Source organism: Eurosta solidaginis, chromosome 4 (genome assembly GCF_040869045.1).
Source record: "Eurosta solidaginis isolate ZX-2024a chromosome 4, ASM4086904v1, whole genome shotgun sequence".
Lineage (NCBI taxonomy): Eukaryota > Metazoa > Arthropoda > Insecta > Diptera > Tephritidae > Eurosta > Eurosta solidaginis.
This window is the reverse complement of record NC_090322.1, coordinates 39,824,192-39,836,901: the sequence shown is the minus strand read 5'-3', so window position 1 is coordinate 39,836,901 and position 12,710 is coordinate 39,824,192. Positions and strand designations below refer to the sequence as shown.

Here is a 12,710-nt window from a genome sequence, read left to right as displayed (position 1 = left end):
TACCGGAGCGTACCGGATCTGTATCCGGCAAAGGACCATCACATCGATAACACCAAAAGCCTTGGGGAGCAACCTTATCGCTACAACAACAACAAGCGAGCCGAGGCGGATTCAAAGACTTTACGGAAAGCACGCCCCCCTTGGCGCGCATCAGTCGGGATAGGGAGGGCAGCAAAGCGGCTGTCTGTAAAGGATTTATATTCATCCCACTTTCCTTTTTTGAAGTTTATGAAAGTGCGTTTTTCGGTGACGATTAAGTCGGCGGTACGCTCGAGCGAAATAAGTATTGGCAGGTGGTCGGATGCCAATGTTACCATCGGCTGTCAGTTCACGCAGTTTACGAGTCCTGCGCTCACGATTGATATATCTGTTGAACTGTGACAGCTTCCTACCATACGAGTGGGGGCGTCTCCGTATATTGTGCAAGTTCTCATATGCTGTTCTTAGTCGGCGTAAAACATTTAGGCTTCGTCTTGATAATTTGTAGGAAAAATTAAAAGGAGCACGACGCAAATTGGAAGAGAAGCTCGACCTAAAATCTTGTCTGCCTTGCATTTATTTTTGTTTTTATCGTGGTATCTCTTTCTACAACTCGCCGAAGATTGCCAACCGCATGCGTCGTTATATTGAACATCCTGTCAAAATGCGCCAAAACCTTAAAAGGAAGCCATCGTAAACATCCTATCAAGCAGCTAATGGATAACTTAACACACTTGTTTTGTACCAAGGCGAATTCAGTACCAGGTGTTGTTATACGAACAGCTGATTGCATCTTCTTTATTGTTTCCTATACAGCGCCTCACAAATCACCTACCCTGAATGCGTATTCACGAGTTCAAAATTGCTTCGTTCTGCGCGTTAACGTCACAGTTGACCCTTGGACCAATTAAAAGAGCTAAACGAAAAGGGTCAATTCATACGTCATAAAAAACAGCTGATCTAATGTTTACAAGCGCATTGCGCAATATTCGTGTGTGATTTGTGACAACGCCTTGTCAAGGTGAACCTATACCAGGTGGTGGTCAAGCGAATTCAACCAATTCGCCGTACAGAAGAATGTCAAATCAAAAGAAAAATTTCATAGATTTCGATTAACTGACATATTGTTGTACAAGGCGTTGCAAGGCGAATCCATACTAGCTGGTCGCAAAGCGAATTCAACCAATTCTACGTGCAGAAGAATGTCAAGTCAAAAGAATAGTTTCATTGATTTCGATTAGCTGACATATTGTAGCACCAGACGTTGTATGGGAAATAATCAAGAAAAGCAATGAGCTGTTGGGATAACAACACCTGGTACTGAATTCGCCTTGGGAAAATTATTAAGAGAAGCAATCAGCTGTTGGGATAACAACACCTTGTACTGAATTCGCCTGGCGCGTTGTACAGCAATATGTCAGTTAATCGAAAACAATGAAAATATTATTTAGACTTAACATCAAGGCGAATCCAAAAAACTACCACCTTTATCGAAATCGGAATCAAAACCTCAATTAAACAATAATAATAATGGCACTCAGGTATTAAAAATAGGAAATGATTTGATTTCAAAATAACATAAGTATATTTTCAGTCTTCATTTATAATATATGTACATAGGTATTTAGAGGTTTCGTATTGTATGTGCAAATGCCATATAACTAAGTAAACCTCACAAGCTCAGATGATTTATATAACATAATTCTTATTTTAAATTAAAAAATTAAATCAGCATAAAAAAGCAAATAAATGCATGTAATTCAATTTACATAACATACATATTCATATAAAAGTACAAATTAATGCAAAACTATAACAATTTTTATGGTGCGTTCCCACATCTACGCAAAAGTTATTCTAAAAAACGTTAAACTGCAACTGTTCGCCGAAAACTTTGCAAGTTTTGTATTTGAGAGAATACGATGTTTTACTCTCTGCATTTTGACGCCTGACCATTTGTACTGGTGTGAACACTCAAGGTTTAACAAATGCTAATGCCTTAATCTTTGTGTTATTTCACATAAAGTTGGTTGGTCGGTTGATCGGTTTGCTATATTTACGGTTGATTTGAATAAAAAAAATTTTTCATCTTCATTTACTGCTAACAGTGTATAGTTTACTGCTTTTGTTGTTGTTGTTGTCGCTTACAGTGTTCAATATAATTCTCTGGTAAGAATGACAAATCAGTTTTGCCATGGTGAATTTTAGATTTGAAACACTTTGCGTGGAAGTCATATTTAAATTCGTAAACTGTGTAGGGGCAGTCAACTTTAGACATAGTTTTTTCGATCATGTTTAACACAGTGTTCAAAAATCGTAAGCAAACGACTGGTTTCCATTTTTGATCCTAAAAAAAGGATTACATTTAAAATACATACGCTAGTTACTTTAAAAGTCATTCAATCAGGATTGCAATATTACCTTCGGTAAATCCTTTACTTTAAGGAGTTTAGGTGGATCACGCAAAAATTCATCATTCCTTTTCCTAATACCGATGCAGATGTCGCTTGTATTTGTTAAATATAATTGTGCCCAAAAATATAAGCATTTCGGGTGTTTCAGAAACGAATCGCTGGTTGCACAAAGTAACTTCGTTGTTACAAAGTTACATTCGTTTACTTCATCCAAATTATTACTGGAGCAAAACGTTAAAAGGAATATATTAGCGATAAAAAAGATGTTTTACTCCCACTGAATTTTCTATTCATATGTTTAAAAAAAATTGCATAAATATATTAGCAGCAGTGGAGTGCCTTAATAATTGAAAATTAACTGCAATATGCCCAAATATAGTGAATCCATTTTCGCTCTCGCGATCTTTTCTGTGGGCATTATACCTAGAGCAGGTCTGCAATGCAGACCGTGCTGTGAGTTTAGTCTGTTGAATCGCAGCAATGCGGATGTTGTGCCGCTTCATGAAATTGACTATCTCCGTAATCTTCCTAGTTAGTCCATTACAGTTTAACTGCAGAATTCTGAAGTGCATGGGGGAGACGTCGCCACTCTGGGGGTAAGTGACGGGTGACTACGCCTGGGTTGAGGAAGGCCAGGACGCAATTGCTGTTGTGGCCCTGGGACTGGGCGTCCTTGGGCAGGCATTGGTATACCCGGATGATTTAGGTTTGCGACCTGGCAACATGGCGCAATAAAACCCGTCGGGGGGTTGCCGTCGCGGAGACCAAAACATCTAGGAAAGTGGCACCACCCAAGGCAGGAGCTGCATTGGGCGGATGTCGCAAACATATATATTCTGTGCTGGCAAACGGTGCAAACGGAGGTAGGGACTAAGAGTCTGTTTCCCTGACCTACACGATTGCTGCCGGAAAAGAGGGGGGCAGAAGACGGGGGCAGGGGCTGTTGCTCAGCATTGCTTCCGACTCTACTACGAAGATTGTAGTTATGAGTGGTAGCAGCTGTTTGAGTTGTTGGCGCCGTGGGGCGCCAGCAGCAGCGGGTACTTGTTGTGGCTTGCTGAGCAGCGGGGCTGCTGGAAGGTAGTGGGGGGGGGGGGGGGGGGGGGGCGCTTAGACGTTGACTACGGGACGCCCTTGGGCGTGAACAGCAAGGAGCCACAAAAAATTTATAAAAGTTACGTGGACGTCGGGTTTTGGGATCAAGCCCAGAACAACCTGTCCGATGCAACCATCCTTTACACGAGACACACTGAACAGAGTATGACCGTCCTAAAAATATCCTTTTCCGGCAGATGCAGCAAAACCATTTCTCAGGACCGGGGTCAGGAGACGGACCCGGATTGGATTCGATACCTTCCCGGAGTAAGAGAATATGGAGCAGTCCTGCTGCAAGGAGCTGCTGGGAGGATGACAATTTGTGGGAGGGACGCAACAAATTAAATGGGCTTACACTGAAATGACAGTCCTTGGTCGGAAAGAATCCCGAGTCGCTCCGGTACATAGAACCGACTGCCTTGGGATACGAGATCTCAATCGTGAGCGCAGAACTCGTAAACTGCGTCAACTGGCAGCCAATGGTAACATTGGCATCCGACCACCTGCCTATACCTATTTTGCTCGAGCGTACCGCCGACTTCATCGTCACCGAAAAACGCACTTTCATAAACTTTAAAAAAGGAAAGTGGGAAGAATATAAATCTTTTACAGACAACCTCTTTGCTGCCCTCCCTATCCCGACTGATGCCCGCCAAGGGGAGCGTGCCTTCCGCAAGGTCATTGAATCCGCCTCGGCACGTTTCTTTCCCGCCGGGAGAATACCCGAAATCCGGCCCCACTTCCCGGCGGAGGCGGCAAACTTAGCGAGAGAACGTGACCTTATAAGGCAGCTTGATCCAGGCCACCCCCAAATGAGGGATAAAACCAACGCATCAGATTGCTTGTGGATGAACACAAGCGGGCGAAATGGGAGGAGCACCTAAGAGGTTGTAACCTCTCTACCGGTGTGGGTAAACTTTGGTCCACCGTAAAGTCCCTATCGAATCCGACTAAGCACAAAGACAAAGTTTCCATCGCCTTTGGCGACAAAGTGCTGTCGGATGCGAAAAAATGCGCGACCGCCTTCTGCCGACAATATATAATGCATTCTACGGTCGACAAAGATAGACGGAGGGCCAACAGACACGCACATAAACACAAATTCAGCGCGTCACCAATCACCATCACCGCTAAAGAGGTTGAGGACGCCATTGGTCGCGCTAAACCATCCAAAGCAGTGGGCCCAGACGGCATAGCCATGCCGATGCTTAAAAGCCTAGGGAAAGAGGGTTTCAAATATTTAGCGCAGGTCTTCAACCTGTCTCTTTCCACCTTTGTCATACCCGAGAAATGGAAAATGGCCAATGGTCCCGCTACTAAAGCCTGGTAAACCAGCTAACATAGGAGAGTCGTATCGTCCGATATCTCTCCTATCGCCAGTAGCAAAGACGCTCGAAGCCATTTTGCTCCCTTATTTCCAAGCAAATTTGCAGCTAGCCTCTCATCAGCATGGCTTCAGAAAACTCCATAGCACTACCTCCGCGCTAAATGCCATTAGCACCCAGATAAATTGCGGTTTAAATCAAAACCCCCACCATAGAACAGTACTCGTAGCGCTAGACCTATCAAAAGCTTTTGATACGGTCAACCATGGCTCGTTACTGCAAGACCTGGAAGGGTCTACCCTTCCCCCATGTCTTAAAAGGTGGACCGCAAATTATCTGGGTGGTCGGCAGGCATCGGTGCAATTTAGAAACGAAACATCAAAACCAAGGAGAATTAAACAAGGGGTGCCACAGGGTGGTGTCCTATCCCCACTTTTGTTTAATTTCTACATATCTAAGCTACCTTCACCACCGGAAGGAGTCACAATCGTTTCCTACGCCGATGACTGCACAGTAATGGCCACAGGCCCAGGCCCACAGATCGATGAGCTATGCAATAAAATAAACGGCTACCTCCCTGATCTCCGGTTTTTTCACCTCGCGAAACCTGGCATTATCACCGACTAAATCTTCCGCGACCTTATTTACAACATAGACGTCCCAAATGTCGACCATTTTGAACATCCACGTCGATGGCTCTACGCTACCGACTGTCCTACACCCCAAAATCTTGGGTGTGACGTTTGATCAGGATCTACATTTTGGTGAGCACGCAGCCGCAATTGTTCCGAGAATTCAGAGCCGTAACAAAATCCTCAAATCCCTTGCTGGCAGTACCTGGGGAAAAGATAAGAAACGCTCATGACTACATACAAAGCAATTAGCCAGCCGATTACGTGCTACGCGTCACCGATATGGTCGCCAAGCCTAAAAATTACCCACTGGAAGAAGCTACAGGCCTGCCAAAATACTGCTCTCAGAATTGCCACGGGCTGTCTTATGTCCCCAGAACACCATCTGCATAATGAGGCGAGAATACTCCCCATCAGGGAAAGAAACGAGATGCTGACCAAACAGTTCCTGTTGAATACCCAGAAACCTGGGCATCCCAACAGACATCTGATTGATGAGCCAGCACCGCGTAGGGGCTTAAGGAGTCATCTCGGTAAGCATTTTGAGGAAATACGGCACATGAGAACCCAGCCGTATGAAGCGAAAAAACACAAGCAGGTCCTTGGTGAACTCCACAAACAGGCGTCGGACCTTTATGCCGGGAATTGCCCGGTCAATCCAGTACTCAAAGTAAAGTATCCAAAACTTGCGGAAGAGGAACGCATACTCCCCAGGGAAACGCGTGCTACTCTTGCTCAACTTCGTTCTGGATACTGTAACAGGTTAAACTCTTACCTATCCCGAATCGGGGTTGACATACAAAATATATGCCCCGCTTTCAATGTGTCCCCACATGACACCAACCATCTCTTTAATTGTAATGTGGAACCAACGCCTCTAACACCCCTTTCCTTATGGTACACCCCTGTTGAAACAGCAAGTTTCCTTGGACTCCCGTTAGAGGATATTGATGACAATTTGTGATCGGTCGCGTCTGTTAGGTGAGGCGAAGCACTGCTACAACAACAACAACATAGTGAATCCTAAAGGAATATTGTGTTGTCTGCTGGCTCCTCTGCTGATATACGCATGTTCACAGAAGAATTGTCTAACAAGAACCATCCAATCATATCAACGCGATACATCAAGACGTTCAGAGCTCAATGTAATATCAAAGACATTTCTTGTAAATACTAAAAAAAATGTGAGGGCTAACGACAGATGTTCGTTAATGGAGCAGGTAGCCTGCTGGGAAAAAGAAAACTTCGATATTGCATAAAAAAAAAACGGATTCCCTTGAACTTCTCTGTGAAATTGGCATAACTCCTATTAGTTACACATTGGTATGCGATCTTATCCATAACATTACTTACACATCTATCTTTTTTTCAGAAATTACTCCATTAATTTGTGCGGAATAGATTAGATCGAATTCTTTTAATGTGGAGCGAAATATACCAAACGTTGCATCATTCCTATCGACGGGAACATTAGTGATGGGCTCCAAATCGGGATCATCTAAAATAAATAAAATACATAAAAAAGTTTTTAAAAATGTGTTCTAATTGTCGATAATAGAAGCAGTCGAAGAAAAGTAACACTTTAGTAACGAAGTTGTTCACATTGTTTCTTCCATCCCGTTATTTAAATATAAATAGGTGTTTGGCGATCGTTGTAGTGTGGAGGTGGCGTGCTTGGCGGCATAAAAACATATAGCCCCCCACCTCTCTTATAATTTGTAGGACAAATTAAAAACTAGCACGACGCAAATTGTAAAAGGACAACATCACGAGCATTCCCCCAGCTGGTTAGGGGGTTAGAATGTACCCGCTGTAGGTGTGCCTCTCGTAAGAGGCGACTAAAATACCAGATTTAAAGGGCTGTGTAGCGCAACCCTTCAGGTTGCCAGCGCAATATACAGCTTCTCCAAACCCAAATGCCAACCTCACCTATCCGCGGCGAATCCTGTTTCACTAACAGACGAGGCTCTGGAGACCCCAAGCTCCTAATGGAACTTGGGGGTGGGGAGGAAGGAATGGCCTGAAGGTTTAATGTGGCCATATAAATTGTTCCCGAGATGGTCGGGCTAGCAGCTTAATGGTACTGTGTTACCGGAGCATACCGGATCTGTATCCGGCAAAGGACCATCACATCGATAATAACCCCCAAAGCCAGCTATGAAGAAAAGTTTCACTTCGTTGGAAAGTCAGAAGTGCTATAGATTGGTATTGAAAATAGGCGAAACCGACGATATCCACGCCCGCTTTTTCGATATCCAAACTTCAAGAAATGGAAAACATGCGTTAACTCATTACCAAGGACCGATAAATTGATGAAACTTGATATGCGGGTTGACTTTAGACGAAAGATTTAAATTTGGTAGTCTTCGAAAATGTGGGTGGCACCGCTAACATTTAGAAACAATTGCATAGTTTTGCAAGCCGTTAATCAAATCCTTCCTCGTAGCGCTCTCACCCACCAAGCGGTCGAAAAGAAATTTGTCGCCGACAATTTGTGTCTGTGTATGAACTGTGACATTAAGTATTGCGCACGATAGCTCAGACGAGCGAATAGTCTTGCTCGAATTTCGTACAGGAATGGTATTCATTGGTTTATAACGTCATGTCAAGAGAAAAAGACAAAAACAATAGTCAAATAATATGTCGCCATCGTTCCCAAGCCAGTCGCTTCCCAAGGCAGTTGGTTCTATGCACCGGAGCGACTCGGGACTTTTCCCGACCAAGGACTGTCATTCCAGTGTGACCCCATTTAATTTGTTGCGTCCCTGCCACAAATTGTCATCCTCCCAGCAGCTCCTTGCAGCAGGACTGCTCCATATTCTCTTACTCCGGGAAGGCATCGAATCCAATGGTTTTGCTGCATCTGCCGGAAAAGAATCTTTTTAGGACGGTCATACTCTGTTCAGTGTGTCTCGTGCAAGGGATGGTTGCATCGGACAGGTTGTTCTGGGCTTGATCCCAAAACCCGACGTCCACGTAACTTTTATAAATCTTTTGTGGCTCCTTGCTGTTCACGTCCAAGGTCGTCCCGTAGTCTACGCCTAAGCGCCCCCCACTACCTTCCAGCAGCCCCGCTGCTCGGCAAGCCAGAACAAGTACTGGGTGCTGCTCGCGCCCCACGTCGCCAACAACTCAAACAGCTGCTACCACTCATAACTACTACCTTCGTAGTAGAGTCGGTAGCAATGCTGAACATCAGCCCCTGCCCCCCTCTTTTCCGGCAGCAATCATGCAGGTCAGGGAAACAGACTCTTAGTCCCTACCTCCGTTTGCACCGTTTGCCAGCATAGAATATATAGGTTTGCGACATCCGCTCAATGCAGCTCCTGCCTTGTGTGGTGCCACTTTCCTAGATGTTCTGGTCTCCGCGACGGCAACCCCCGATGGGTTTCATCGTGCCATGTTGCCAGGTCGCAAACCCAAATCATCCGGGTACCTCAATGCTTGCCCAAGGACGCCCAGTCCCAGGGCCACAACAGCAATTGCGTCCTGGCCTTCCACAACCCAGGCGTAGTCACCCGTCACTTACCCCCCGAGTGGCGGAGTCTCCCCTTATGCACTTCAGAATTCTGCAGTTAAACTGTAATGGACTAACTGGGAAGATTACGGAGATAGTCGATTTCATGAAGCGGCACAACATCCGCATTGCTGCGATTCAAGAGACTAAACTCACAGCAAGATCTGCATTACCTTCACCACAGGAAGGACTCACAATCGTTTCCTACGCCGATGAGGCACAATAATGGCCACAGCCCCAGGCCCAAAGATCGATGCGCTATGCAATAAAATAAACGGCTACCTCCCTGATCTCTTCAGTTTTTTCGCCTCGCGAAACCTGGCATTATCACCGACTAAATCTTCCGCGACCTTATTTACAACATGGACGTCCCAAATGTCGACCACTTTGAACATCCACGTCGATGGCACTACGTTACCGACTGTCCTGCACCCCAAAATCTTGGGTGTGACGTTTGATCAGGATCTACATTTTGGTGAGCACGCAGCCGCAATTGTTCCAAGAATTCAGAGCCGTAACAAAATCCTCAAATCCCTCGCTGGCAGTACCTGGGGAAAAGATAAAGAAACGCTCATGACTATATACAAAGCAATTAGCCAGCCGATAACGTGCTACGCGTCACCCATATGGTCGCCAAGCCTAAAAATTACCCACTGGAAGAAACTACAGGCCTGTCAAAATACTGCTCTCAGAATCGACACGGGCTGTCTTCTTATGTCCCCAGAACACCATCTGCATAATGAGGCGAGAATACTCCCCATCAGGGAGAGAAATGAGATGCTGACCAAACAGTTCCTGTTGAATACCCAGAAACCTGAGCATCCCAACAGACATCTGATTGATGAACCAGCACCGCCTAGGGGCTTAAGAAGTCATCTCCGTAAGCATTTTGAGGAAATACGGCACCTGAGAACCCAGCCGTATGAAGCGAAAAAACACAAGCAGGTCCTTGGTGAACTCCATAAACAGGCGTCGGACCTTTATGCCGGGAATTGCCGGTGAATCCAGTACTTAAAGAAAAGTATCCAAAACTCGCGGAAGAGGAACGCATACTCCCCAGGGAAACGCGTGCCACTCTTGCTCAACTTCGTTCTGGATACTGTAACAGGTTACACTCTTACCTATCCAGAATCAACCCCGACATACAAAATGTATGCCCCGCTTGCAATGTGTCCCCACATGACACCAACCATATCTTTAATTGTAATGTGGAACCAACGCCTCTAACACCCCCTTCCCTATGGTCCACCCCTGTTGAAACGGCAAATTTCCTTGGACTCCCGTTAGAGGATATTGATGACAATTTGTGATCGGTAGCGGCTGTTAGGTGGGGCGAAGCATTGCTACAACAACAACAACAACATATCGCCATCGTTTAAAATCGTGCGGAAATATGGGCGATATATCACCCCAGTGTTAGAATATACCCGCGGCAGGTATGTCAGTCGTAAGAGGCGACTGAAATACCAAACTGATTAAGGGATTGTATAGCGCAACCCTCTCAAGGGGTTGACAGCGCAATATATAGCTTCTCCAAACCAATAGTCAACCTCACCTACCCGTGGCAAATCCTATTTCTTTAACATCCGAGGCTCAGACGACCCCAAATTACTCATGGATCTAGGGAGTGGAAGGGCGGGATGGCCTAGAAAGTTTCGTGTGGTGGGGACGAAACAAATTAAATGGGGTTACACTGAAATGACAGTCCTTGGTCGGGAAAAATCTCGAGTCGCTCCGGTACATAGAACCGACTGCCTTGGGAAGCGCAAGTATGGTCATAGCAAATCGTTCCCGAGATAGTCGGGCTAGTATCTTGTTTGCTACCGTAACTTATAGGATATGCATCCGGCAAAGGGCAAAGCTTGGGGGATTGTCTTTATGGATACAACAACAACAACATGGACGATTCGTCTCCAAGTCAATACGCACGTTCGATTCGAAATAGAATCAGCCCCTTATGAATATATATATCCACCAACTCACCGGAAAAGCATATTTGTTCGAACTTTCCATGGTATGTTTGATGTTTTTCTCGATCGGCGAACACCTTACTGTCGATAATATGCAGGACCCCGCAATATTTTATACCATAGAAAGTACTGACCTCTTTTGGCCAGCCCGGCCGTCTATACGGTTCTACCATGGCACGTGATAATACTCCCCAGTGGGTTAGCACTAATTTACGCTTTGGAGGCAATATCGATTTTCCAACTTTCGGTACTTGTGGCTCTAAAGACTTGTCAGTTTTCGACGTCTCAACTTTTTCAGTGGTATTTCGGGGAATGAGTCTATTTTCGGTTTCTAATAAAAACTTTACGACTAGTTTCAACAGAAAAGCCTGGCTCATCTCTTGCAGAAAAATATACTGTTCAAATCCTTGAGCCAAATCCAGAGGATAGGATGTTGGCTTTGGTAATTTTAAATATTTTAGACGTACTAAATCATCGAAAACTTCCTCAGTTTTAGATTTTTGGTACATCGCCTGTATGGCAGGACGACTAAAGTAAATTGCCTGCGCGTTGTTTTTATCGTTTAAGTCACGATGTGATAACTTTAAAATAGTTCTGAAGCCATCGTCGTTATTTTTAGCCATTTTTTTATTGATAATTTGCACATTAAGATTCTTTGAATGATGTATTTCTAAACGGCAGCACAATAAAATTAATTAATGAAAGCATTAAAAGGGGCTTCCCTAAAACTATCGATGGTACTATCGGTATATCGAATGGTGGTTACATTGAGTACATTCATCGAATACAACTGTTGATCAATCGTTGAGAGATAACTGATAAACACGCCCTTAAAAGCCCCGTCACATAAGCAGAGTTTCTTTTAAAAAACCTTTAACTCCATCTTATGCATTATGAGTAGATAGCACGTCTTTTTATGGAGAACGACAGATTGAACTACACTGGCGCCATCTGACATGAACAAGTAGTCAACTTCCAACTTTGGTTGCAAGCAAATCATAAGGAGAAGAATTTTATATTTGCTTTGGTTAAGGGTGCGGTAATAGTCTAGTTGAGGGGTTGTTACGATCTGCTGTTATGGTCTACGGTTACGGTCCACTTGCGAGCGTGTTCGCGCGAACACACCTAGTGACTGGTGATGGGGCGAAAGTTGCGATAAAAAAGTATCGGAAAACAAGAAAAAACCAGACCGGCGATCACGAGCGAAAATTGCCATGAGTTTCCGGCCGCAAGTAAAACAAAAAAGACGTGAAAAATTTTAGAAACTAAGAAAAGAAAATTTTGCCAGGAGTTTCCGGCCGCAAGTAAAACGAAGAAGACGTGGAAAAAATTTAGAAAAAGATAGCACGTTTTTCCGGCCGGGAAAAAGCAAGAGTTGGCTTTTCTTTTGCGCAGTTTATCGGAAAATTTTATAAACCAAAGAGGCAAAGGCGTCAAGCACAGCTCCTGCTTCATTAACACTATTGCTTACATCAACTGCACATCCCCGACTATATTCAACTCATCGCAAAACACCCTCGCCGTGCTGTGCACATATTCAAGAGAGTATTGTGAAGAACCACAAGACCGCAACGAAGAATTGCAGGCCGATTCCTTCACCCAACTACCAAAATAACAAACGGGAAAATGCCCAGAAACTAGGAAAGAGTCGATAGCGCAAAGTACCGACCAGTTCATTCCGTCAAACCTCGTTTTTACTCGTCTATTTTGGGTGGTAATAAACCTTACAACGGTTGTGTTGTGTGGACACAAGCTCAACGTAAAGAATATCCAGTTGA

The 12,710-nt window shown here is 44.5% G+C and overlaps 1 protein-coding gene and 1 long non-coding RNA gene across 2 annotated transcripts; one reads left to right on the top strand and one right to left on the bottom strand.

Annotated features, from left to right (window-relative positions):
* Window positions 1–1,087: 1,087 nt before the first annotated feature.
* Window positions 1,088–6,980, top strand: LOC137247838 (uncharacterized). The gene is made up of 2 exons (XR_010951901.1): window positions 1,088–1,520; window positions 6,818–6,980. It is a non-coding gene; the product is annotated as an uncharacterized lncRNA (long non-coding RNA).
* LOC137247837 (uncharacterized) lies at window positions 1,547–11,626 on the bottom strand. The gene is made up of 4 exons (XM_067778771.1): window positions 10,946–11,626; window positions 6,799–6,943; window positions 2,401–2,614; window positions 1,547–2,326 (listed from the first exon to the last, which is right to left on the bottom strand). Exons 1-4 carry the CDS (start codon window positions 11,553–11,555, stop codon window positions 2,096–2,098), a joined length of 1,200 nt encoding a protein of 399 aa, XP_067634872.1. The 5' UTR covers window positions 11,556–11,626; the 3' UTR covers window positions 1,547–2,095.
* Window positions 11,627–12,710: the final 1,084 nt, after the last annotated feature.